Source organism: Choristoneura fumiferana, chromosome 8, assembly GCF_025370935.1.
Source record: "Choristoneura fumiferana chromosome 8, NRCan_CFum_1, whole genome shotgun sequence".
NCBI classification, from domain to species: Eukaryota; Metazoa; Arthropoda; class Insecta; order Lepidoptera; family Tortricidae; genus Choristoneura; species Choristoneura fumiferana.
Genome location: NC_133479.1, coordinates 8,101,713 through 8,129,233, shown reverse-complemented (window position 1 = coordinate 8,129,233; position 27,521 = coordinate 8,101,713). Strand labels below are relative to the sequence as shown.

The 27,521-nt window shown below is 36.5% G+C and overlaps 1 protein-coding gene across 4 annotated transcripts in view; it reads right to left on the bottom strand.

Moving 5' to 3' along the window:
- Window positions 1-27,521, bottom strand: part of Gbs-76A (Glycogen binding subunit 76A) — a 90,918-nt gene that overhangs the window by 27,868 nt on the left and 35,529 nt on the right. Inside the window, exon 1 of one of the 4 annotated variants that reach the window (XM_074090975.1) lies at window positions 11,545-11,692. The exons of the other annotated variants lie outside the window; for them this stretch is intronic. Coding sequence (XP_073947076.1) covers window positions 11,545-11,571 — 27 coding nt within the window. The 5' untranslated portion in view covers window positions 11,572-11,692. Of the gene's footprint in view, window positions 1-11,544; window positions 11,693-27,521 lie in introns of those variants that run through there. 4 annotated transcript variants of the gene reach the window in all.

Below are 27,521 nucleotides of genomic sequence, written 5' to 3'. Positions count from 1 at the left end.
GGTATATAAATGGAAGATATCATTTTTCAAACTGTTTTATTGCCCAACTCTCAATTTTCTCGGAAACCAAGAATTTTCTCAGTGTATTTTTTATGGTTTTATAGAACAGTGTTGTTTATTTATTTATTTATTTATTTATTTAGCCCTTAAATTGGCAGTATGCATCACGTTACATGATTTAAGACTACCTTTTTGATTTTTTAACGTTGATTTTTGGACTACAAGGTAACGACGAGGTTTCAATCATGAACTTCTTCCAATTTTATAAATTCAAAGGTTAGGTTAGGTTTGTTTTATGAAATTTCCGAAAAATTATGGCTTCAGAGAAAATCGTGTGTTGGGAAATCCAACAGTTTGGCAAATGAAATATTCGGAGACAATATTTCGCAGAAAATACAGAGAACCGAAATGGAAATATATTCAGCAAGCAGCCTATGCTATGGTGAGTATGACGGAGGTTTATAATATTTGAAATGAAATATAGTTAGAAATAGCCTAAGATTCTGGTGAGCCTGTAGGTAAACCCAACCACCAACCGGTCTGGCTTATACCTATGCCTGAGAACTAGCTGATAAAACAACACTAGCAGACATGCAACGATATCTTACTGCGAAATGCACTGAAATTCTAACGCAGAGCCGAAGTTTTGCATTCGCATAATGTTGCGCTGTGGCTGTGCTGTTGAACTCGAAATGAATGTGCTTGGGTTAGTTTAATACTACGTTTTAAAGATGTATCCGCTCCTTTTTAAACTCTTAAGCCATAAAAATAACGTACGTACATTGTCTATGATCTGAGAGAGTTAGTTTACCTATCGGTATTTCACGAAAACTATATACGCAATTTTCAGAATTTCAAATTATCTTCACACCAAATTTCATATAAATCGATTCAGCCGTTTAAGAATAAAGAGGTAACAGACAAACCGAGTTACTTTCAAATTTACAATACTCACTCGTATTAGTAATTAATTATTAATTAATCTTATAAAACTATGATTTTTGTTCAAATTTTAAATGATAATATTGAAAGATGAAAACGAAGTCTTTCTTAGATCGTACCGTTCCCCAGATCACTCAGAGCTACAGCAACAATCTGTTGTAGGTACTAATTCAGTCAAATGTTGAACTATGTATATTTTTTGCCGCACTACCGCATAAAGCGCCGCCTTTAATGATAACTGTATGTTGATGAAAATAAATATAATACGACACCTATGATGAAAATGAGTTCATTTATTAGTATTAATGTTTTTGTTTGCGTGCTTAAGTTTTGTGCGATTGTTTAAAATATTTTTATAATTTATAAGGATTAATTGTGGCTTTAAATATCAAATACATCTACTTAGTTTCAAAATGTACGCAATGTGAGCTGTGTATACGCACTCTAGTCCCAGTCAGCAAGAATCCTGGAATGCGCGGGAACCGGTCGCGCTAGCCGCCCTCCCGTCCAGGACGTTCTGAATGCACGCCGACGGTAATTTTTGGGGTTCCAGAGCCAAAATGGCAAAAACGGAACGCTTATAGTTTCGCCATGTCTTTCTGTCTGGCTGTCTGTCCGTCCGCGGCTTAGCTCAGGGACTATCAATGCTAGAAAGCTGTAATTTTGCACGGATATATAAGTAAACTATGCCGTCAAAATGGTACAATTAAAAATTCTAAATAAAATTTTTTTAGGTTACCTCCCATAGACGTAAAGTGGGGGTGATTTTTTTTCTCATCCAACCCTATAATGTGGGGTATCGTTGGATAGGTCTTTTCAGACCATTAGGGGGTTGCTAAAACAATTTTTCGATTCAGTGTTTTTTGCGAAATATTCAACTTTAGTGCCAATTTTCATTAAAATCGAGCGTAACCCCCCTCTAAAATCTAAACCGGTGGGTGGAAAAATTTGAAAAAAATCAGGATAATAAATAAATATATCAAACTTTCAAGGAAAACTATAACAGCTAAGTTTGCTTGAATATTAATGAAATAATAAATAATAAATAAAGCAGCCTAAGGTATAAAATAAACCTAAACTTGGAAGATTCCGTATAAAATACGAAATCCTTAGAAAAATATTACTTAATTTTTCGTAATGGCTACGGAACCCTATTTTGGGCATGTCCAACACGCTCTTGGCCGGTTTTATTTTATGACTTTCATTCCTATATAAACCGCCATTGTAACTAACTTGCGTAAAACAAGAATAATTGACAGCAATAGACTTTAATGGGAATGGGTAAGGATTTTACAGGGATTTTGACTATTTTCTGTATCGTAAAACGAACGCAATAAGGGTTTCTATCGAGAGGTCCGTTGTTCGGAGATTGTACGTTACAGTCTTGCTTGTGATTGGCTCATTTAGTTATTTAACCAATCATAAGCGAGACGCAGACGTCGAAGTTGACAAACGGACCTCACGACACTAGTTTCAACTAGTCTGCCACAGGAACCCTAATTAAAAGATAATACTCATTATACTTAACACAAAATTACTAAACGGGAAAGGAGATTTATGGGTGACAAAATAGCATCTTTGTTAACAACCCTTATTTGTCAATTTAAGAACAACCGCCAGTTGTAGGTATGAATTAATCATTCAAGGTGCATTAAACACTGATGGCACTTCTAGCAAAGTCAAACAAAACTCACTATACTTTTGTATTTGATAAGTGATAAGCAACCAGAAGCCATTACTCCCATTGCGATGACATTGAAATTGAATTCCAAGATCATCAAGTTATAGGTACATTCATATAAAGATGATTATAGGTAGGTACAAAGAAAACGAATTAAAAGTAGCTACGTGATCCGGTTCGTAAATGTTTAGTTCCTATGGCCAAATAAAAGTTGTTGCGAAATCCAATAAACGCTCAGACTGTTTATAATAGCCGGGAAAGAGAAATAAACATGTTACAAATGCTACAAACGTATTTAAATAAATAACATTAATTATAATATATAAATAACATTTTTCGAGTAACTTTCAAAAACAGCGTAGATTTTAGATAGGCCTGTGCCTACGTCGCTCTATACGTACATGAAATAACCATGGTTTAAATATTATCGTAGTCCCATATCCATCGATAAGGTGTACATCATTATTTAGCGATTTAGATAACCAATGTGTTCATATATCAGAGCTGATACGCCGAGGCCCGGGAACACAGCTACAGTAGGTGCAGGCACAGCTCATGGCTGCAGCGACCTACACGAGAATAACTAATAGGACACGAGCACGACCCACCAATGCACATGTCTCTCTCACAGCCAGCTGATAAATGTGTCGAATGAGATAATGATTTAACCCAACTTTTCTCAATGTCTGTGGCGGCGCTCGTCGATGCCTAAAGGATTGAAGAATGTTACAAGTCTGTAGACAATTCAATCTATATGTCGGCGGCCGATCGTAAAATCCGCCAGATCACGAAATTCCTAGGCATATCGTGAAACGCCGCCATTTCATGATATTCCTAAATGTTGGCCAGGCATATCACGATGTGCCTGAGAAATAATACGGCAGATCGATTAGAGCAACGCATTCGTCGATATTCCTAGCTCTATACCGGGCACATCATAAAATAGTTTCTTTTTTGGCCACTGGTGGTTCTTTTTATGTGAATCAAACGGATTCTGTGCACAATGTGAAAAAACCATGCACGTCTGCCCGTATTTTAGAGGTTAGTATTTTGTTGATAAATAAAGTATTCACTAGTTGTTATTTATTTATATAGAAAAATTTAGGTACGACGAGCGAAGCGAGGAGTGGTTAGTATTAATTGTGATCACGAAGCGCCAGAACCGATATGGCGGCGTTTCATGATATGCCTAGGAATTTCATGATCTGCCTAAACGTCACTAGGCAAATCGTTAAACGGTGAGTTTTGAACGATATGGCGGATGTCCCTTAGCCAATTCATGAAATGGCGGCATTTCACGATATGCCTAGGAATTTCGTGATCTGGCGGATTTTACGATCGGCCGCCGACATATATAACTTTTGATTTCTGACTGGAATAAATAAATAAAAAAAGTGACGAATTGAGCCTCCTCCTTTTTTTGAAGTCGGTTATAAGGCCTCATAAAGTTGATGTCGCCGAACGGCCACTACTAAAATCAATGTTGGAGACCTATTATGAGACAAAACTACGATTGTTACAAACCATAAAAATTAAGCACACGCACACACACAACTCTTTTGATGCGTTATTCGATTTATATTTTATCCTCGTACTGCCGAGTCTGCCGAGCTGTGAAACCTGACATAGGAACATTCGCACGACCGTTTAGAACCAGCGTATCATGAACCTCCGTCGAGATAATCTGTGATTCTGAAGGGACAGGAAACTAAAAACAGGAACTGATCTTATCGCAAAAATTCTAACCTTTACCAGCAGGAAGACCACGGAGACGAGGTTTTGATATCGCGGCGTGTGCTGTACCTAGCATGTCTGACAAGCGCAATCTAGTTGGTTGCTAGGTATTCTGCGGTTGTTTATTAAAATGTATCTTCGAGAGCTAGACATGTTTAATGTTTATCTTTTTAAAGATGATATAAAATACCAATGAAAAATTGCTTGGGACCTGGTTTTGAAATCACTTTTCACTACTTACTCGACTCGTATTTTAAACTCAGCACAATTTTTCGTCGTTTTCGAAAGATTTTATCGAATAAGTAATGTGATTTAAGGAATCGGTCCCTTGATCTATAAAAAAATGAACTTTTCTGGAAGTCTAGACACATACACTTAAATAAATGTAATAAAACACAGTTAAAAATATCATCGTCTTCATCTACAAAGCGTGAAAACGAAAAGGTACAGAAACGCACTATAAATACACTACCCACCTACCTACTACTGGTACTACAAATGATTGCCTTGTCCAGTACAAAAATAGTTAATTTTTTAGTTACATACTAGTGATGACCTCAAGCTCCGGCGTGCCTTTTAATGTTTTTTATTGTTATTATTTTATGTGATGATTCATTATACTAATTTGTTAAAAGATGTTAAATAGAACGAAAAAAACGAGATAACTCAGATAATTTTCACTTATACACCTAGTGATAAAACTCGTAAAATGTGAATTGGTCCGGTAAACACTGACAAGAAAGGCTTGACCTACCGATATTTGTTGTTTTTGCCCACGTACTGTTTTTGTTTGCGCAGGCGCCGATAAGATAACTATGTTGTAAACATGTTAAAAGTTACACGTGCAAATATTTAAGGTAAACTAGTTAAACTACGTAATAAACGGCTATTTTTAAGTTCCCCAATATTAATTAAAAACAAGTTAACGATGTTCTTATTTTTTAATAAGACGTATGTTGTCATTTTGCTATCTCAATTCTATTCTGATGATAAAACTTACTGAACTCAAGTGGTAAAATAATACACTTATAGCGCTACCTCACCCTCCTAGTTTCGTAAAGATAATCACTTTAGAGTTAGACATAAAACGTAAGGAATTTAGGCTTGGCATAACTGAAGTAATTTAATACGAGGAAAATACATATGCCTTGGGTAAATTTTCGCGAAAATCGTAAAACAGCGTGAACAGCTTTTAATTATATCTTTTTACCAGTGGCACAGTATGTATGTAATACTTTTAGCATCAGTGAAATATACATATAACGTCCTCCAAAGGCCTTTCATTAAACGGTTTGCTGAAAATTAAGCGAGCGGGTCATTGACCCGTTTACGGGCTTGTTTGTCAGTGGGCGGGCGGCGCCCGCGCCGGCGACCTTCGCGGTGGAGAATAGAAATAGATCCCAATTTAAATAAACTTATCACAACAATGACATTCATTTGACACGGGTGAATGCGTAAATTGTTTGAATTGTATAAGGAAAACTTGAATATCAGACGAAGATCGCGTTAATTCAGGTTGTTTTTTATTCGCCCGGGCCTTTGATTACAATACAATAAATAATATAGCATAAAATGACAATACATTAAATTCAATTGGTTTTAAACTATTCTATTTTCATATTTAAAAAACTTGAGGACTTATTTATTTAAACAATTTGACTTTGCGCAACTCTCGCAAGATAAACACGAAGCGTTGGCCCCTCCTACTAGGTGGACTGACGATATCGCGAGAGAACCGCATCAGCATACTTAGTAAAATTATGAAACGTTTAAATAACATTCTCCACCATGTGAAGATGTGTCCCAGGGATGCGTGTACGCGCCGCGTCGCAGGCGCAGCGTGACGACGCGCCCACCGTGACAGAGTCGTCACTTGACACGATTAAACAGCACCATGACTCGACGTATCCATCCCTACTGTCCTTTGTGTCTCATGACATTCTTTCGTCTTCATAACAGCTTCCCTTTCTAACCCACTTGGTAGGATAGAGACGAAAATAACAAATGAAAAAAGTAGCAATGCTCTACAGTAGGTAATATTATTTTAGACAATCGTGTCATCACAGAAAGACTTTGAGTGATGGATTTAAATACTCACAATCCACCTCACAGCGATTGTCATGATATGAATCAGTTCGTTTGCCCACGTTGATGGCGATATTTTATAAATGAAACTAAATTCTTAAATAAAACAACTCAGTCAATAATCTGAGTCGTTTTAAGGGTTCCGTAGTTCAACAAGGACCCTTATAGTTTTATTATGTCCGTCCGGCCTTCAGAAACTGTTAATTAATGCTAAAAAATTGTAATTTTGCACAAATATAAATATTACCGACTTGATACAGTGATAAGTTAAAATAATTTTAAAAAATATCTCTCCCGCACGTAATGTGGGGATTTTTTTTCTCATCTAAGCCAGAGTAGATAGATACTCGTAACTCGTAGGTATCGTTAGTTAGATTATTTTAAACGTTAAAGGTCTGTTATATAAGTCATTTTCCGATTTATGGATCCATTTGCAAAATATTAAGCTGTAAAGTGTTACTTTTGTTAGAGTCAAGAGTTAATTAACTATTACCCCCTCACCTACATTTTTGACTTGAAAATCTGAGAATATCATGATGACATAGTTAAGTAGTATACCTATAACGATTTTAAAAGGGAAACTATTGCACATCTTTGTAGGTTTTACAAGTTAAAGAGTTATACCGATATGAAAACTTAATATTGAATACCTGTGTGTCGCCTTTTAGTACGGAACCCAACACTACACGTGGCCCGACACTCACTTGCCCAGTTTTTAGTTAGAACATTTGACTATGGGAATATGCCGTGTACCTCTAAGCTTCAGAAGTCCTGGTTTTGTAGATGTTCATTCCAGTGCTCCACGAAAACAATGCCCTATTTATATTATCACTATAAGAGATAGCTTATTATCACAATCTGCAGTTCTAGCCGGTTCAGTTATGCTTTATATGCGCGTGAGCAATGCGAGCATGACAGAAGCATGCGTTCACAGCTGATACATACTTACAGTACAAAAGTGCACTGTCGCGTTTATTGCCGCATTTCTGCTTTCCCTGAGAATAACAAGGCATTATCTCTTCACATAAATACGAGAAAATAACAAGCTGAAATCGGATTTTATGTGTTCCGAAGAGGGCATGGGTCACAACTACGCCTGACCTCCTGGACCCTGGTGACACTTCTAATAACTTCAAACAGATAACAGAAGCATATGTCACAGCTCTAGCTTAATTAACACGGTAACCCATCTAAATTATGAAGGATCAAAACAACATCATTAGTTTTGAACATCCGCGTCTAGGTACTTACAATGTAAAGAAATGAGGTTTCGTAGAGCCCACGACGTGAAGCGCGAGTGGAAAGATGTTATGTAAGTAAATGGGGTAATGTATTAAATACATTAAACTGACGACTGAAAACATTGGGTTAATCTTCATAAAGCTTTCTGTGAAACGCGACTCATTTTTGGTCAGTAGGTATATAAAATATGTACCCACTAAGGGTCACGTCAAAACTCTTGATAAATTTGTTTAAATTTATGTGGGTCACGTACTACTTATTTCGTAGGTATATAGCTGAGACCCGTGGTGCTTAATCTAGTAGTCTAAGTACAGGGTAATTGATCAAAATGGGTCAGTAGGGAGAATACATACATACACACATTGCAAGTTAAATAAAAGCTTATAAAATAAAACACGGCACTGCGCTCCAAAACCCGTATAACCGATGTGGGTGTCAAGACCGCTAAGCTGAAGTGGGACTGGGCTGGACATGTCTGCCGCATGCAACCAGACCGATGGTCACGAATCGTTACCGAATGGGTTCCGAAGGATGGTCATAGGAGCAGAGGCAGACCCAAGAGGAGATGGCGGGACGACCTGAGCGCTTTTCAGCTCGATTGGCAGGTGCATGCTCATGATAGGGAAGAGTGGCGAAAGAAAGGGGAAGGCCTTTGCCCAGCAGTGGGACATATTACAGGCTACTTAAAAAAAAAACACAAAAAAAGCTTGTAAAATGTAGCAGTGGTGTAGTGGTATAGCACGCGGTACGGAAAACCGAGGACCTAGGTTCGATTCCCAGTGTTGGTCTTATTTTTCTGTGCATCTATATTTCAGTTTGTATTTTCAATTTAGGATTACGGGATGACCGTAAAAGTAAAAAAAATTGGAATTGAAATTTAAAATACAAAAAGATTCCAAAAAACCAATCTAATAAAATGTGTTTTTTTTTCATTTATTATCTACACAATCAAAAATAACAACGAAAAAATGTGCAGAATTTATAACATACTTTACAGAGATTTTGACCAAATTCGATTCCCGGTTATGTATGAAAGTAAAATAAAAAAAAATTGAATACCATTTTTATTCAATCTAAAATCAAAGCCATGGTTCCTAAGAACAGATTTCGCTATCTCTCATAGTTTTTGATTTCTCCCTACTGACCCATTTGGATTGATCACCCTAGTAGAAAAATAAGTGTCTATTTTACTGGGGTCCATGACCAGCGGACAATTATTTCAGGGGAAGCGTCTGCTTAAATTTATCTCCTATCATATATTCACATTGAAAATCGGTTCATAATGTGTATGTTCATATCATTCACATTAGTTAACAGATATGTAAATATTCAGTGCAACTGAAAATAATTCACAATGAAATGAAAATTTGTGCAATAACGAGGCAAAATATGGCAGGTGGTAGGACCTTGTGCAGCGGGTGGTAGGACCTTGTGCAAGGTCCGCCCGATTGCTACTACCATCTTGCTCGCTAAACCGGCCGTGAAGGAGCAGTGCTAGCACTGTTGTGTTTTGGCGTGGAGAGTAAGACAGCCGGTGAAATTACTGGCACTTGAGGTATCCCATCTTAGGCCTCTAGGTTGGCAACGCATCTGCAATACGCCTGGTGTTGCAGGTGTCTGTGGGCGGTGGTGATCTTACCATCAGGAGACCCACTTGCTCATTTGCCATCCAGTCGAATAAAAAAAAATATGGCTAGGAAGAGAAGATAAAAAATAAAAAATGTCGAAGTAGACAAATAAAATTAGTGAAGTGCAAATTGCAAATTAAGAAAGATTTTCTTACACAGTCATCTGCTAAATATACGTCGTTCTGCAAAAAAAGAGATAACCCGTACCTACAACAATTTTCAACGAAATAGTCAGAGCAGTTTCTGAGATCTCCAAAAAGAATACCTACTTATACAAGAATTGCTCATTTAGAGCTTTTATTTATAGATTGATAGACAGACGGATATATAAATATGTACCTAACTATAAATTAATGTTTACATAAATAAATTACGAAAGTTCATATTTTATTCTTGTCTTCATATTGATTTGTACAAAATGACACGAAGATAGCATTTACTGCTTGGAACTATACAGTTCAGTAATTTTATTTCTTTCTTAATTGTGTCATATACTATCGCTGAATAAATAATGGAGATAAAAGAGTACTTAGAGTACATGTACCTATTAAAGTGACAGAAATATAATTATAATTTATTTCAATGCAACAATGTATTTTAAATAGATAATTACACACTAAAGGAAAATTACCAGGGTCTCGAAACATAATCTTCATGAACTCTCTTCTTCTTCTAATTTAGTAAATAAGAAATAAAATTGAAAGGACTTTCATCTTCTAACTAAATATTTTTTGAATTTTAATTTAAAGTGTCTTAAATAAAGAATTCGAATTGGAACTATTAACTAATAATTAGCTTTCGAGACAAATCGGTTTTTGTTGACACACAATAATAACTTAGTCGTTGTTAAAGATCCAACTGTAAAATTCACAAACTTAACGAGTAACATTGACGTGATACATAAGGGGCATAAAAAACTAACCTTTTTAGCCTTCTTTTGCTACATATGTGGGAATTTTAAAAATGCTATAGTTTAAAAAGTTTATAAACTAATAATAAAATTAATTAATTGTGTCGTATACTATCGCTGAATAAATAATGGAGATAAAAGAGTATTTAGAGTACATGTACCTATTAACGTGACAGGAATATAATTATAATTTATTTCAATGCAACAATGTATTCTAAATAGATAATTACTAAAGGAAAATTACCAGGGTCTCGAAACATAAACTTCATGACCTCTCTTCTTCTTCTAATTTAGTAAATAAGAAATAAAATTGAAAGGACTTTCATATTCTAACCAATAATCATGATCATCACAAATGAGTAACTTTTATTAGGGCTGTTTGTTTAAATTTATTTTATACAACAATCTGGATTGAGTTTTTTTTAAATACCGCCTCACAAGTTTTACAGTGGGCTCAAAACTAAAGTTTTCGGAAGGAATGTGCAAAGGTTGAATATATTTAGTACGAGTTTTTTGGTGAAAGAATATTTTTAGAAGAACTTTGCACATAACTCAAAGCAATTAAATTTTGTACTTACGTGGTATCGATGGGTCAAAAGATCCCACAGGGTCAAACGTACTGGCTGGTTGAAATCCGTTGCAAACAAGATAAATAAGATAAGATTAATATATAGTTTTTTTACTGTTATTAATAATTGAGAAGGGAAATTGCTGGGTGCTTTAATCATCACAAAAATAAATAGATGCAAACGTCCAAGTTAACTTAGTGATAAGTTTTAAATAGTACTTTATTATAGGGCTGGTAGTAACCAAAATTAATTTTAAAACAATAAGTATTTAAAAAAGAATCTTAAAAATATATCTTTTTTCGATTTTTCTTATAGTTTTAGCAACAAATATTTTTTGAATGTTAATTTAAAGTGTCTTAAATAAAGAATTCGAATTGGAACTATTAACTAATAATTAGCTTTCAAGAAAATCGGTTTTTGTTGACACACAATAATAACTTAGTCATTGTTAAAGATCCAACTGTAAAATTCACAAACTTAACGAGTAACATTGACGTGATACATAAGGGGCATAAAAAACTAACCTTTTTAGCTTTTGCTACATATGTGGGAATTATAAAAAGGCTATAGTTTAAAAACTTTATAAAATAAGAATAGAATTATGTCCATAAAAAAAATCCTATCTTTAAATTTAATAAGACATAAACCGTGCTACCACAAAATCTTTGAAAAGTGTCAGTTTACTTCTAGTTTTTGTAGAAAGACCCTATTTGTCAAAATCCAGGTAATTTTTCCGAAAAAAAAAATGCTTACCCGCATATCCATTCCTTGGCCGTTCATGGCACACTCACACAAACACAGTCAGCCTTGGCATCACGATATAATGGTATTTAATATAAACAAGTACATAGCACGTTGCAGTGTGCGCTAGAGTGCGGCAGCGATGGCGGTGGCGGACAGACTGAGGGTGAGTAAAGTGAGTATAGAGACCCTGAGAACTTAGCGATAGATGCCACTGATATTCCGGGACTCTACTTTCTCCGTCGCACCTCTCTGACACTAATAGAGTTGATAGAAAAAGTAGATTGAAAGAAAATATTTTTTTATCCACCTATGTCTAGTCGAGTGATTTTCTCATCTCTCCATCCTTTTAAGTCAGTGTTAATTTAAATTCAAAACATATTTAAATAATTTATTCACGAGTTATACTTAGGTATACGGAGTTTCATATTGTTTGTAGTTGAAAATATTATTGTTTCCACCTAATCAAACTCAAACAAACATATTTTTGTACAAAAAAAGTAGGTAAAATGTGACCTATCAGAGCATTTGCACCTAGTACGAGTACAAACTTTGCTCTTTTGTATCATAAAATAATTTTATTATTCTTCTATATCAAATCTAAGACTGCAGTACATACATGCATTACAATTTTAACGTCAAAATACGGGTCTCGGTCCCGATCCATACCGTCGTATGTCCTAAAGTCAAGTGCCATACCAATTTTGCCCTAAACGCTCTTGAGATATCGTTCAGTAGTCATAAAGATTATAAGCCATAATGTCTCTTATGTCCTAAAAGTCATAAGCCATAATATTACATTACCTAATGCTCAAATGTTTTGAGAGGAGGCCTGTGCCCAGCAGTGGGACGTATATAGGCTGGGATGATGATGATGATGAATGCTCAAAATACCTAATTACTTTAGCCATAATATAACATGACCTAATGCCAAAATACCTAATTTATTCTGTACTAATATTATAACACATAACATCTTATGTCCTAATGTAATGTTCGTCCTAACCATCATTTGCCATAACACTTTTTTCTCTAAATCCGTTAATTTTTTCAGGGTTGTTATAAAATAAACCTATCCTAACCTATACAGTTCTACTGAATGACCACTTCAAAATTTTTTGAAATATTTACGGTTTCAGAAAAAAAAAACCGTTATGGCAAATGATGATTAGGACAAACATTACATTAGGACATACGATGTTATGGATCGCGAATAGCACCCAAACTGCGTCCCCAACGGAAACGAACTGCTACCAGAAAAGTAGGTTAGGTTAGGTTAGAACTGCGTCCACAACAGAAGCAAACTGCTACCAGAAAAGTAGGTTAGGTTAGGTTAGAACTGCGTCCCCAACAGAAACGAACTGCTACCAGAAAATTAGGTTAGGTTAGGCTATAACTGCGTCCCCAATGTAAGCAAACTGCTACCAGAAAAGTATATTTTATGACAAGTAGTGTTTAGGCCAAACGTCGTTATGGCAAGAGATCATTATGACCAAAGTTATTAGGAAAAATACAATTAGGACAAAAGACATTAGGGATTCCAATATAGACCCATGATTATGGCATTCACTATGAGGATATATAACTATTAGGACATATGAACATTAGTACTACAGACGATAGTGCACATAAGTATTAGGACATACAATACTAGGGTAAAAAAAGTTATGGCACTTGAATTAGGGAATACGTTGTTATGGCAAAAGATCATTATGACCAAAGTTATTAGGGAACATACAATTAGGACAAATGATATTAGGGATTTCAATATAGACCCCAAAATACCACTGTTATTTAGTTTAAAAGCAACCTAATAATAGAAACTAAAACTACAAAGACAATTAGTTCAAGACTTCGTGCCAGCAATAAAATTGATGGCTGATCGTAAAACTTGAGTAGCTCCATTGTCGCACTAAACGTATGCACTGTAAAAGCAACGTAGAAAGCTCAATAGCAAGCAAAACGCAGTACCATTTTACTACGTATACCTACATACCTACTAACTTTAGATTTTCATAAACATAAAGTATGTAGACAATAAAATAACCTGCAAAGATGATATAATGTTTTAAACTTTCGTGATTTTCACTTATAGTTAAAATACCACAAATGTAGTTCGAAGGACTTGCGCTGCTAAGCAAACATGACACCCTACATTTCAGTCTACACGTGACCATGGCCACTGTAATGTGGTCGAAACGTCGAGGTAAATATTGCTCGTGTACTTAGCGTGATTAATAAGTCCACAGGCCGTATTGCCTTACGTTTCTAACGCTCGCAATCGCAATCAAATGACAGTTTTTATATGCGAAATCTGTCATTTAATTGCGATCGCTGGCGTCAGAAACGTTAGGCAATACGTCCTCAGTTTGTGGCATTGTAACCACAAAAAATATAAAATGTAGAATATAAAACGTGTTATTTACAGGAGCCTGACATAAAAACATTCTAAATTGATGTCACTTCTAATTGAAACTGTTGTATTTGACTTTGTTTATTGAAGTGATATAGGTACATCAGATATAATACAATGTATAGTAAAGAACTATATACCTTTTATACAATTCTGATGCTTGATACGAGCCAATGGCTTAGTTAGTACATCAGCCCACATCTCCAAAGTATTGATATATACGACATTAACAATAATGTTCGATAATAAATCTCGTATATAATGAAATCTTGTGTCTATGCTTGAACATGAAACTACCGTGAGACTCACTCATATTAAATGATTTTGATATTGCAGTTCAATTGAATATGAATTTCAATGGACTCGAATTTGACGCATTACATCAGGTTTGATAAGGTGTCTGTACTTGCGAGAGAAAAGTTTTTCATTCCGCGGAAAGTGCGTGAAGCCATTGAGATTAGTCGTCATCCGAATTTTAACCGGGATTGCGGTTAGTCGGTACCCATGAGTTGGAAAACAGTTTTAAATACTCGTGCTGCGTCATCGGTTGGTGTGAAAGTGCCTTTACGGAGCGATGTTGTTAGTGTTGTGTGCTACCCTACATTAGACATTGACAATAAAAATAATAAAAATGCGGGTAGTTGTGCGCCGGTGTTAGTTTCGTAGGGCAATCGCACGAGCAGAGCGGTGGCGCGTAGTGTGCGTGTTGCGGCAGCCGCCGAGTCGGGTGCTCCTGAGAAGAAGGGCTACAAAATAGCCCGAAACATGTCGAGCTAAACTCGGTTTAAGACGTGAGTTATCCGTTGCAATATCATTTAATATCTATATGCTTGGTTCTGTTGTGGTGAACCGCATTCAATGCCAACTTCTGGGCAGACTGTGAATCATTATAAATAGTAATAACAGTTGACATACCAGTAAGTTCACACACCAATCGCCTCAGAAATTCAGCCTGCACTGGACAAACTCATATATTCCGCTTCGCTGGATGGACGACAGGGCAATGGTGGTTTGCTTCTTACTTTCCCATGAAATGGCTCCCCCGGCCATAGAAAAATAGAATCCGGTATATGAACGACGATCCATAGGACAATTGGCCCAATCTGCATCCGCGTAGCCAATTAGACATCCACCGTATTTCCTGTAAGTGATGCCCAAATCGATAGTGCCTTTCAAATATTGTAATACACGTTTTGCCGCCTTCCAATGACTTTTATCATATTTAGTATTGAATTGACTTAAATATGATGTAGCAAAAGCAATGTCTGGACGAGTATTTACGGCCAGAAAATTGAGTGAGCCTATCAATTGCTGATACGGATAGGATAATGAAGATTCACTTACATTACTCTTCTCACTCGGCAGAAACTTTTTAGTTTCCAACGGCTCTTACAGTCCATCATGTGAAATTTTTGTAGCAAATCACCAATGTAACTTTCTTGAGATATTTTAATCTCATTAGGTTTGTAACGTGTATTTAAACCTAAGTAATAACTGAGTTTGCCAATCACTTTCAGACTAAAATGATTCCGCAAGTCAGATATGACAGTATTTAGCGTTTTATTTTCTTTGTACAAAATGACAATGTCATCGACATGGAAAGCGAGTATCACTAACTCGTTACCAAACTTTTTAGTATAAATACATGCTTCCGAAGAAGTTTGGTTAAAACCTAACTTTTTATACCATGCGCGTGAAGCTTGTTTGAGGCCATAAAGCGATGGTTTCAGTAAGCATACTTTATTTTCTTGACAAGGTTTTAAAAATCCTTCCGGCTGACTCATATATACTTCTTTCTCCAAAATTCCGTTTAGAAATGCCTTGTCAACGTCTAAATGGTGCATTTTCATTTTCTCTTCAGCAGCCAATGCGAACAACATGCGTAAAGAAAAATTTCAGACGACTGGAGAGAAAGTTTCCAAGTAGTCAATACCATAAACTTGGTTAAATCCTTTCGCGAAACGTCTGGCTTTATATTTAATTACGTCACCATGCGCATTTTTCTTCAGCTTGTAGATCCATTTGCAAGGTATGACTTTCTTATCTGGTCTATCAACGAGAACCCAAATTTGTTTCTCAAGCAGTGACTGATATTCATCTTGCATAGCTTGATACCATTTATCTCTATCTTCTGCGTTCACAGCCTGTGTATAAGTTGTAGGTTCATCCATCAGCTGAGGGGATGAAGTTTGCATGCATACACAATTGGCAGCAGAATTAGGTTTTCTGGGCCTCAAATTGTACCTTGGTTCTACAAAATCAGTATCAGATTCAGTTTCTTCTGACGAAGATGCAATAACAGGTTGAACTGACACATTTGGAGTAACAGCGTTATGCCATTGCTCCACGACATTAATATCAGACTTCTGGATTAATATCAGAATTCAGGTTGAATCTGTTCATTTTCGATGACAGCGCTTGTGACAGGTGTTCGACTACCTGAACTATTTGACGAGTTTACTTGCGAACTTAGCAATAGAGGTACAACTGCTGATTCAGTTAAATCATTATCAGACTTACAAGTTGTCTTTACTTTCAAATCTTGAAAATCACATTCAAAGAAAGTAAAATCTCTGCTTTTCACAAGTCTTCTGGGATATATAATATCTCTGAAATAATAACTTCTTGGATCTTCTGAATATCCAACGCAAATATGTTCGGATGCTTTCATGTCCAGTTTCCTTCGATTACACTCAGGGACATGGATGAATGCTCTGCATCCAAAAACACGCAGATGAGAAAGATTTGGTATTTTAGCATACCATTTCTCGTACGCCGTCTTTCCATTGAGAACACGGTGAGGAGACCTATTTTTAAGATATACAGCCATCTCTGCAGCATCTTGCCAATAAGCCGGAGAAAGGGAACTGTCAGAAAGCATTGATCTTACTTTCTCCAAAACTGAGCGATTTGTTCTACCTGCAATAGCATTTTGCTGAGGATTGTAGGGAACTGTTGTTTGGTGTTGAATTTCTTCATTTTGTAAATATCTCGAAAATTCAGCATTAATATATTATTTTCCATTATCGCTCTTCAATATCTTAATCTTTGCTCCTGTTTCCCGCTCTACTGTGGACTGTAAAATATGAAACTTGTTCTTTACTTCCGCTTTTGAAGGAATAAAGAATACAAAAGTCATGGGAGAAAAATCATCTATAAAAAATAAAATATACTTATTGCCTTGAAATGAAGTTTCAGGCAAGGGTCCACAAATATCTGAATGAATAAGTTCCATCTTTTATGTGAAACTTTCTTAAAAGGTTTCATATTCTGCTTACCTTCAAAGCAGTGGATACATGGTTCCTTATCGACTTCTGAGTAGTCCACGCCCACTGCGTGTCCCTTCCTCAGTTGATGCATTCCGATGCGACATAAATGACCTAGTCGTCGATGTCAGAGCTTGAAGCTAGAAACATCAGAATGGGTCTCAAAAGCAGATAATTGAGTCGTCGCACATTCAGTGCACATAGAGATTTTTTGTGATTTACGGGTCTCTTCTTCTTGTCCTTTTTATGGGGACAATCTGGACGCTTATGTCCTGGCTCCATGCAGTCGTAACACACAATAGGATTCTTCGATTTGGATGTAGAAAGTTTGTTCTGGTGCATTCGTGTACGAAGAGCAGTATCTGGGTTATCTACAGCTGGTTTATTCAGTTCATTCAATAATTTGGTCTTAATTAAATCCACTGTAATGTCTATTTTGGAATTTTCCAAAGCCATTACTAAAGGTGCATATTGAGGACTTAAACCTCCAAGAAGAATCGCAACTATTGAAGCATCCTCCATCATTTTGCCAATGTCGGCTAAATCTTGCACAGTTGACATGACAGCATGTATGTACGTCTCTATATTGGAATCAAAATCATCAAGGCAGTACCTGTAGAGTTTCCGTTCGAGGCTTATACGTCGCCCTAAACCTTTGTCCTCGTAAGTGGACGAAAGAGCATCCCAAGCTTCCTTGGCTGTTTTGCATGACCTTACATGAGTTATTGCCATACCATCTAAAGTGAGACATATTTTCGATAACGCATTCTGATCGTTACGTGATTTTATCTCAGTAGGAATTTTACTATCATCAGAATATTCGATGATCGTCTCCCATAACTCTTCATGCATAAGGTACATACGCATTTTGAATTTCCATACGGAATAACCGTCTCTGTTTATGAGTGGTTTTATGCCAGAAATCGAATTATTTGCCATATTTACACGCACAGCTGTTTGATGTCACAACAAAAATAGTATGAAAATATCTTCGTGAACTATTGCAAATTTTCACAGATTTGCGTGAGCACAATAATGGAAAAAACTAGTAGATTCACTTTTTAATAAAGAATATATAGTTTATAAGTGATACTTAGTTAAATATAGAGTTTCGTGCTGATAACGAATGTTGTATTTGACTTTGTTTATTGAAGTGACATAGGTACATCAGATAGAATACAATGTATAGTAAAGAATAAGAAGTTTAAAAATTTTGATTAGCCTGTTATACAACAGAAACATACGAGTATCTCGGTTAAATGTCAGTTTAAATAAGCCAGTCGGAGCAAGGCACGGGCGCTTTATCACAGGGGTTAAGGCGAGGTATTTCAATGGGAGATGGAATCGAAGGTTGCAAGATTCAATATTTTAGATATTTACTAGTAAATGACAGTCTTGGAAAAAATATACGTTATACCTAAGGATATTACCTAAAGAACGTGCTAATTGGTTACGCGATAGGATGTACTTCACTCCCAATAAAATCCCAAACACACCAACCAACCAATTGAGCTGAAATTTTACACGCATATACAATATTATTATGTATGACATGGAGTTGATCTGATGATAAAGCTAGCGGGTGGGTGACCATACGAACTCTGTGATAAACGGCACGACCGCATCGAGTTTGGACTCGTTTGATTCGTCTTGACGAGTACTTTGGTAACCAGGGGCATAAAGTAGTCAGCAAAAAAAACTTATATTAGAAGAATTTTAAGAAAAACTTTTACTGAACTGCTTATGGAACGCTTTATGTACGAGTCCGACTTGCACTTGTCTATTTTTTCTTGAATAACCAACTAAGAAAAATTTATTTGTCTACTTTCGTATTCTGACCATCCGAGTGTGAAGCAGTCGGTGGAGGCCAACGATGTAGACGCGCCCGCCACATAAGCTGCCCAAAAGTCATGCGAAACTGCCGTGACATCGAGCAGTACATCACAAAGTTTATAGCTCCCCGAACAAGTCGCAGCAACCCTTGAAGAAACACCTCCCGAGCACACCGCTCAGGAGACCCAAAATACCCTGCGGCAATACAGTCGCCAAAAACAACAGCAAAACAGCCACGAGCATTTTTGTCGTTCTGTCCGTCCTCTTATCCGCTTTGTACTGCCGTTTCATCATCTTACTGTTCGTCGGGCATGCTGAATAGACTCTTATCTTTTTCTGGTGCTGATTCGCTCTGTAAACTTCTCGTATTAGCCATAAACATATGACGGTCAGAATGCAACACGGCAGCAATTTTATCACCACAGCGTGCACCCAGAAAATTTTAGTAAATCTAGTTTAAATACCTACAAAGATGTAATAAATATTTAAACTAGATTTACTAAAATGAGAACGGAAAGTTATTTATATTTGACATGTTTTCCAAGGGATGTAGACCAAGACTAGTTTTGATGAACAAGTGAAATTTTGATTCAACCACTAGCTACATATTAGGAAACATTGGGGGCTCATCAATCGCAATCTACGTCGAGAAACGTCGAGAAAAATATGTCTAATGCACTTGAAAACTCTCGTAAAAGCCCAAACCATATTAATTTAACTACGTCTGCCTTTTAACTTCATCGGTGTGCTAAATGGCGTAAAGGCATTATGAAAATTGGGTCGGAGATTGCTTTTTACCTTATAAGTGCTAAATTTTGGTTTTCAATTGTAGTTTTTAAATTCATTTTTATCCTAAAACTTTACTGCTGCCCAGTGGTTTGACAACACGCCGCGCCGCCCGCTACCCGCCAGTCGCAATCAGGCGCTTACCAACGTCGGATCTGTGTCAAATTTTCTCCGCCCGTTTTGCATTCGTGCGACAGTAAAATATTTGAATTGCATGGAAAAGTACAGTGCGATTACGTATAGCAAAGAAAACAATGTCACACTATCTATTTATAGTGGGTCGGGCGATGCAGGGAGGACGCGTATGCGACAACTCGAGCGCATTTTGGCACGGACTTTTGGGAGTTCCGATGCACCCAAAATAGATCCCTGACACCGATTTATGGCCATAAAACCGATACACGTAGATCGTTATTACATAAGGGAAATTGAATGGGTGACTACGATATACCAGTGCGTTGGCTGCTTGCTATACTTACTAATTATACAAGTTTCGTATCGATAACAATGATTAATCTTGAAAGTTTTAATCAGACTATTTCTGTGCCACTATCTTTCTGTAGTGTATCTTGAATTAATGTATTGCTCTTAGCACTGGTTATCATTAAATTTGAAAGTAAATACACACATACGCAAAGTAACGCCTGATTCATTAAATTAGTAAGTAGGTAGGTACATGTTGGATTCGTTGCGGGTCGGGTGGGGCTTTGACATTCGCAATAAAGGAAAGCGTTTTTAATGGAGCCAGTTGTGGGTAGGTGTGTACCTATTTCTTTTCTTGTTTATAGTTTAAGTTACTTGACGAAACTTGTTGTGGATTGGTAGTACCTACTTACTTACTTACTACTTAGATACCGCGCTACCTAAAAACAAAAGGTTCGTGAATGCGGCAACTCAATATTGTAGTGTGCCTAAGAACGGTGTAAGACAATTTGCAAGGATGCTAGTGTGCGTGACGAATTGTGTTGCCAGCTGCTCCACTGTTACCCGAATTATTGGGAAAATAAATTATTCTGTGGTCTATTAAGTTACTGGTTACAAAATGTATCTTGGGAAATACCTACAGCCTTATTCATAAAAAATCCTTAACTGAGGTTTGATCGGTCTGTTACTTAGCAGACTGATTAAGCTTGTTAGACGGTTGTCAAGAAGTATGATTCATAAACGCTTGCTAGCAGTCTGCTAGTTGTTGAGCTGCTGATAGACGGATTAGACGCGTTATGTTGGCCACCTTGACAAATCAAAGACAAAAAATGGCCTAATCGATAATTAAAAAAAAATTGACAGCAGTGACAGCAAATTACCAGGAAAAAAAATAAAAAGCGAGATGTTTGTTTTCCCGCCATTTCCGATCCGCATGTTTATGTTGTGCAAAAAGCCATAATTATGTTAATCATCCTTATTTTTTTTTTCATATTTATTGTTGCTAATTTAGAGGATTTTTAAATACAAATTCCTTAAAATAATTTTTCCTGTTTTTTTTAAAATCTGCGTAGCCCTGCCTTCACTATAAATATCTTCGGTACCTATGGTTTTTTGCTCTAGTCAAAGTCAGCTGTTCAAACTTGTGGCGGCCATTTTGTGACTTAGCAGAGAGATAAAGGAGGGTCTACGGTCCTCTAACTTTAGCAGAGCCTTGATCGACTGATTAGCGCTAACAGACGTTTATGAATCATGTTTTTTAGCATCGGGCCTTCAAGGAGCCTTCAAGGAGGCTCTAACTTTTTATGAATAAGGCTGCTAGAAATTAAGAAGTAATTAAGAGTGAATATATTAGGTAATATGTTTGTGTATAGGTTAGGCGTAGGTTTCTTCTTTAAAAAATGGTAGGTATAATGTAGGTATATCAATGATCAGGCCTCACTTTTAATTTAAAAATATAAATATTTAAGCACATTCAATATTCACAAATTATTACAAAAAATTCATGGACTGAGTCACCAACTAAGAAGTTTTGCGTACTTAAGATAACACGTTGCACCTATAGTTAAACCTAATATAATGTACAGGTATTAAGACTAAAATAAAAAAAAATGTTTACAAAATATACATACATAGGTACATGCATACATACATATTTACATACATACGCTTGAAAAACATAACCCTCCGTCGGGCAGTCGGGTAAAAAGTTAACATTCAGGAAAATGGGTAGAAATACGAATAAAAATTTTTTTCGTTTCCCGTAATACCTAAGTAAATCAGCTGATTGGGCTTTATGACTGGGAAGACGAAAAACATTTTTAACTTTAAGACACATTCACCCCTTAATTAAATGGTGTCGGGTAACAATTTATACACCTTCAGTGTTTATATCACAAAGATAAACATTAAATAATATAGAACTAGGTTATGTATATATAATAATTACGTTAGATACTTAAATAAAATAAGTTATTAAAATTTATCATCATTTAATGATGATAACAATAAAATTCAATTTATTAAAATCTCAACCACGGGGAATTTGATTCTTGTGTACGCGGCAACACAGAATGGCGTTTAGGGTTCATGTTACTTAATTTTGTAATTTCGAAATTATACGATATTTACTGATGGTATGTGATCCCAGTGTCCTTCTTATTTCTTGTAGTATTATTTTTAAACAGTTTCACTGCGAAAACTGGCATTTTTACTTCGGTTTATGACCAAAATTCAACAAAAATTCGGTACATGCACCTTACGCACAGTTTGCAAGGCGACTGACTCGCCTCGAACTAGGCTCGGGTACGCCGAATTCGGCGTACTATTTGTTGCCGCATTTGACAAGTACGCCGGCGGTATTCAGTCGAGCGAGCGCGCGAGACCAATCATTCATCTAAGAGTACCTATTTGTAATTTGATTTTTCCTTTATTTTTTGATTTTAATACCCGCCGATACATACGATACGATATCGGCCATGTTTAAGAAGTCACAAAATGGAGACCTACCTAATTGGTTTTTTTCTATGACTCTTTCTATTGAAACCTAATTATCAAAATTTCCATACAAATGTTCTAAGATGCCACTAAAACAGGATCAAAACTGAGATTTAAGAAATGTCTATAGATAACTGACATAATTTAACGATTTTATGATCTTAATAAATATAATTACATTATAATAGCGGACATTATTTATTTCCTTTATTTCGTAAACACGTTTTTATTTCCTTTATTTTCGTAACAGTCTGCCAATGAGATCCAATTTAAAATGTTAACGCAAAAAAAGGTAGGCAAATATCATTTCAAAGTTGACAGGTATTTAAAATGTAATGTATACTAGTTTCTGACCCCGACTTCATCCGCGTACGATTAGTAAATAATTAGATAAAGATTTTATGTAACAAAATGTAGCCGTAGTGCAGCCGTTTTAACTAAAAGAAGATAAGTAACTCACCAATCACACACACACTTGCATGTAAGTACTTATAATATTTTGTCAATAACTTACTATTTCAAGAAGCGGGACAAATGACATGACAATTTTTTAAACGCACGTTGGCAGCGCGTCTTACTTTTCATAGAGCAGCCATACAACTCGTGTGCGTATCGCGTTTGTACTCGTATCACGATGTGCCTGAGAAATAATACGGCAGATCGATTAGAGCAACGCATTCGTCGATATTCCTAGCTCTATACACCGTAAAATAGATTCTTTGGCCAATGGTGGCGCTGCGTATGCAATGGCGGCCGTGACCAGCTGACCGGCCGTGTTTGTTTAGCGCGTGAAAAATGTCGGCGTCGCAACAAAATGATCTTTAAACCGAAAATAGTGATTGAATTCAAAATAGAAGTGCAAAAGAAGCTTTTGAACATCAGCTCCGTTCTTTTTATGTGAATCAAACGGATTCTGTGCACAATGTGAAAAAACCATGCACGTCTGCCCGTATTTTAGAGGTTAGTATTTTGTTGATAAATAAAGTATTCACTAGTTGTTATTTATTTATATAGAAAAATTTAGGTACGACGAGCGAAGCGAGGAGTGGTTAGTATTAATTGTGATCACGACGCACGAGACTAGCGAGCGAAGCGAGCGTGCCGCGGCAGCGGCCGGCGAAGTGCCAGAACCGATATTGCAGGCGTTTCATGGTACGCCTAGGAATTTCATGATCTGCCTAAACTGGCCAAATCATAAAATGGCGGCGCTTCATGATATGCCTAAGAATTTCATGATCTGCCTTAACGTCACTAGGCAAATCGCTAAACGGTGGCGATGGCGGATGTCCCTTAGCCAATTCATGAAATGGCGGCATTTCACGATATGCCTAGGAATTTCGTGATCTGGCGGATTTTACGATCGGCCGCCGACATCGATATAAACGCGCGTCGACGGCGCGTTTAAAAAACCTTTAAGGGTTTTTAATGATTTACGGTTAATTACATACATTTGGTGTTTGCGAGCTCATTAAAGGTAATCACAGTGGAACACCCTGTCATAAATATCTAAATAGGGTAAATGCAAAAGTGGCACAAGTAAAAATATTAAAACAACTACTGATGAACTGTTACAATACAATAATTACAGTCCATTATTAAGTCACAGTGTAAGAACATGTAGTTCTTAGACTTTGATTAAGTAGTTATTTTTATACTTTGGCTTGTGCCACTCTTGCATTCACCAACAATTCAATACTGTAACATTTTTCCTGACAATCATAAGTTTAATATGACTATCGTTCGACTATTTTTATTCTTAATAAAGTCGGCAGTTCGTCGGGAATCGAACCCGCCGCGGTCAACCGCACGCCTCCGACACCCGACACCGTCGACATCCATCGCAATCTAGATTCTATTTTTCTACTAAATACGAGTACATTTATATCCATAACAATAAAATTTGACAGATTGATACATTGATATACCTAATCTACAGTCGAGTTCTTAATACGTATGATCAAAAATTCAACCAAAAATAGATATTGCTTGTACGTAGTTAACAAGACTCGTGTTCTCATATTTTTGATAATATAAGATCTGACTGTACAGTTCTCGCGAATGATGTATCAGAATTAAATAAAACGGAAGTTTTTAAATTCCTTCTTAAAAATCTTCTGGGATATTAATAGAAAAATTTAAAACTACGTGGAAATAAATCAGAAAAATCGCGTCAATTACAACCTCTTGTTTAGACTTGGCGAAAGGCAGATTCGTAGAACGCAAAAATGTTTGGTACGAATCCAAAAGCATGGATTAATCTAAAACTTATTTTTTTTCATACAGTTATATTAATCTAAACTGATGACAGAATGAGCGCATTACCGAAGTCCGCTAGTTTTTGAGTAAATAGTACTTCTATTTAAAAATAGCTTCTTATCTAAGCAGTAGGCATGGTATACATAAATAGTCGTCATGTTTTCATCGAACCGGAGACGAAACCAGTCTGGAAAGCACACACTTTTTCATTCTCTATTTGGTAAACATGAGCCAAAGTCACCTCGATGAACGTGTGAATTAGGAGGTGCCGTCAATCTATTGATCAAGATTGTTTGACATCGAAGTCAATGTTCAATAATACGATAATGCTATAAGTATGAGGTGATGTCACTCTTGAAATATTGTACCCATAGGACATTTTAAAAGAAATGCATTGCTTAAATAGTGCGAATTATTCGAGATAACTCAGTCTGGGGTCTGGGGAAGGGTCTTTCGGGGATCGACATCTAAATGAGTGCAATTTTAGGATCTAAAAAAAGTCTTGAGTAAAGTGTATTGTAGGGCATCATCATTATGATATCAGCCGTAGGACGTCCACTGTGTGTAATGTAATGTGGTAACTGAATTTATTGAAAATTATTTTGCTAATATTTAACCATAATTATTATGAAGTAAAAGAATTTCCTTGCTCACTCGCGACCTTACGATAGCTAAGCTTATGCAAAATATGCGTGTTCAAGCAGTTCCTCACCTCCACACTGTAAGAACACACACAAATCACACAAACCCATCTATCACCACCACCCTACCACACTGACTTGTTAGACTAACAAACCCCAACCCCCGTTTTAATTTGTTAAAACATATAATAATAATACTACAGCATATAATATTAATACTACAGCGTTTGCAGGGAACAAGAAGAATTTGAATAACATTGACAAGAAGCAAGTCAAGGGTGTTGTTATTCCTGTAACAAATATGGCTATAAGAGCCCTTACTGCAAAACTAAACCTAAAAAAAAGGTACAGATACCTATCTCTTCTTATGCTGCTGTTTGTGGCTTCTTCTCAATATGATGACGCCTGGTACATAGACTCTGGCGCCTCCGCACATATGACGAAGAACAAGAACTTATTTCTGCTGGGAAACATCCTCTGTAATAAAGAATATTCGAGTTGCTGAAAATAAAATGTTATCCATGGGAACTATGGCCCAAGCTCTCTCATTCTGAGAGGAGGCCTGTGGCCAGCAGTGGGACGTATATAGGCTGGGATTATTATTATTATTATTATCCGTGCTCAGGACAAGTAAGCGTAATTTTTGCGATGACAAAGGCCAATAGAACAAGGGTACTGTTTACAAATGTGTTATATGTTTCAGAACTAGCAACAAATTTGCTATTCGTGAGTCAGATTACTCAAAATGGTGGCCATGTGGAATTTGATAAGTCCAGCTGTGTCATTTTGATCAGCAAACGTCAAATTGTAGCTACTGCAAGTGTTTTTAACAACATGTACCAGCTGAATATGCCAGGAGGCAATGCATACATGTCTGGTGTTGAAAAGCAGGCTATTTATTTATGGCACCAAAGAATGGGACATTTAAATTTTGACGGCTTAAAGAAAATGTCTGAAAATACTGAACATGTAATTTTCTCAGAAAAAATAGAAAATTTGACATACTTACTTATACAATCACTCGCAAGGAAGGCAAGCAGACTCGATTACCATTTAAGAGTTCAGGTGTAAAGGTTAATAAACCTCTTGAATTGGTTCACTCCGATATATGTGGTCCAATGGAAACACAATCTCTTGGTGGTGCCAGATATTTCTTGACCTTTCTTGATGATTACTCCAAAAGAATATCCGTATACTTTCTTCGCAACAAGTCTGAAGCTCTTGATAACTTTAAAGAGTTCAAACAAGAAGTTGAGAACCAATAAGATGCTCGTATAAAGATTCTCCGAACAGATAATGGGCTGGAGTATGATAACAAAAATTTCTCTGATTTCCTGAAAAGCGCTGGAATTAAACATCAGACAACCACTCCATACACAGCTGAACAGAACGGATCTGCTGAACGAATGAACCGCTCGTTGGTAGAAAGAGCAAAATGTATGCTACTCAATGCTAATCTGCCAAAATTGTATTGGGCTGATACAATACATACCTACTGCTGCTTATGTCATCAATCGTTCTCCAACGAAGTCCCTGTCATTTAAAACTCCTGTAGAAATGTGGTCCGGTCTGAAACCAAATTGTGAGTCACATGCGAATCTTTGGTTTGGTTTGGTTTGGTTTTGGTTTAGACGACCAGATGGCCTAGTGGTTAGAGAACCTGACTACGAAGCTTGAGGTCCCGGGTTCGATTCCCGTGTCGGAGCAGATATTTGTATGAAAAATACGAATGTTTGTTCTCGGGTCTTGGGTGTTTACTATGTATTTAAGTATGTATCTATCTATATAATTATATTTATCCGTTGCTTAGTACCCATAACACAAGCTTTGCTAAGCTTACTTTGGGACTAGGTCAATTGGTGTGAATTGTCCCGT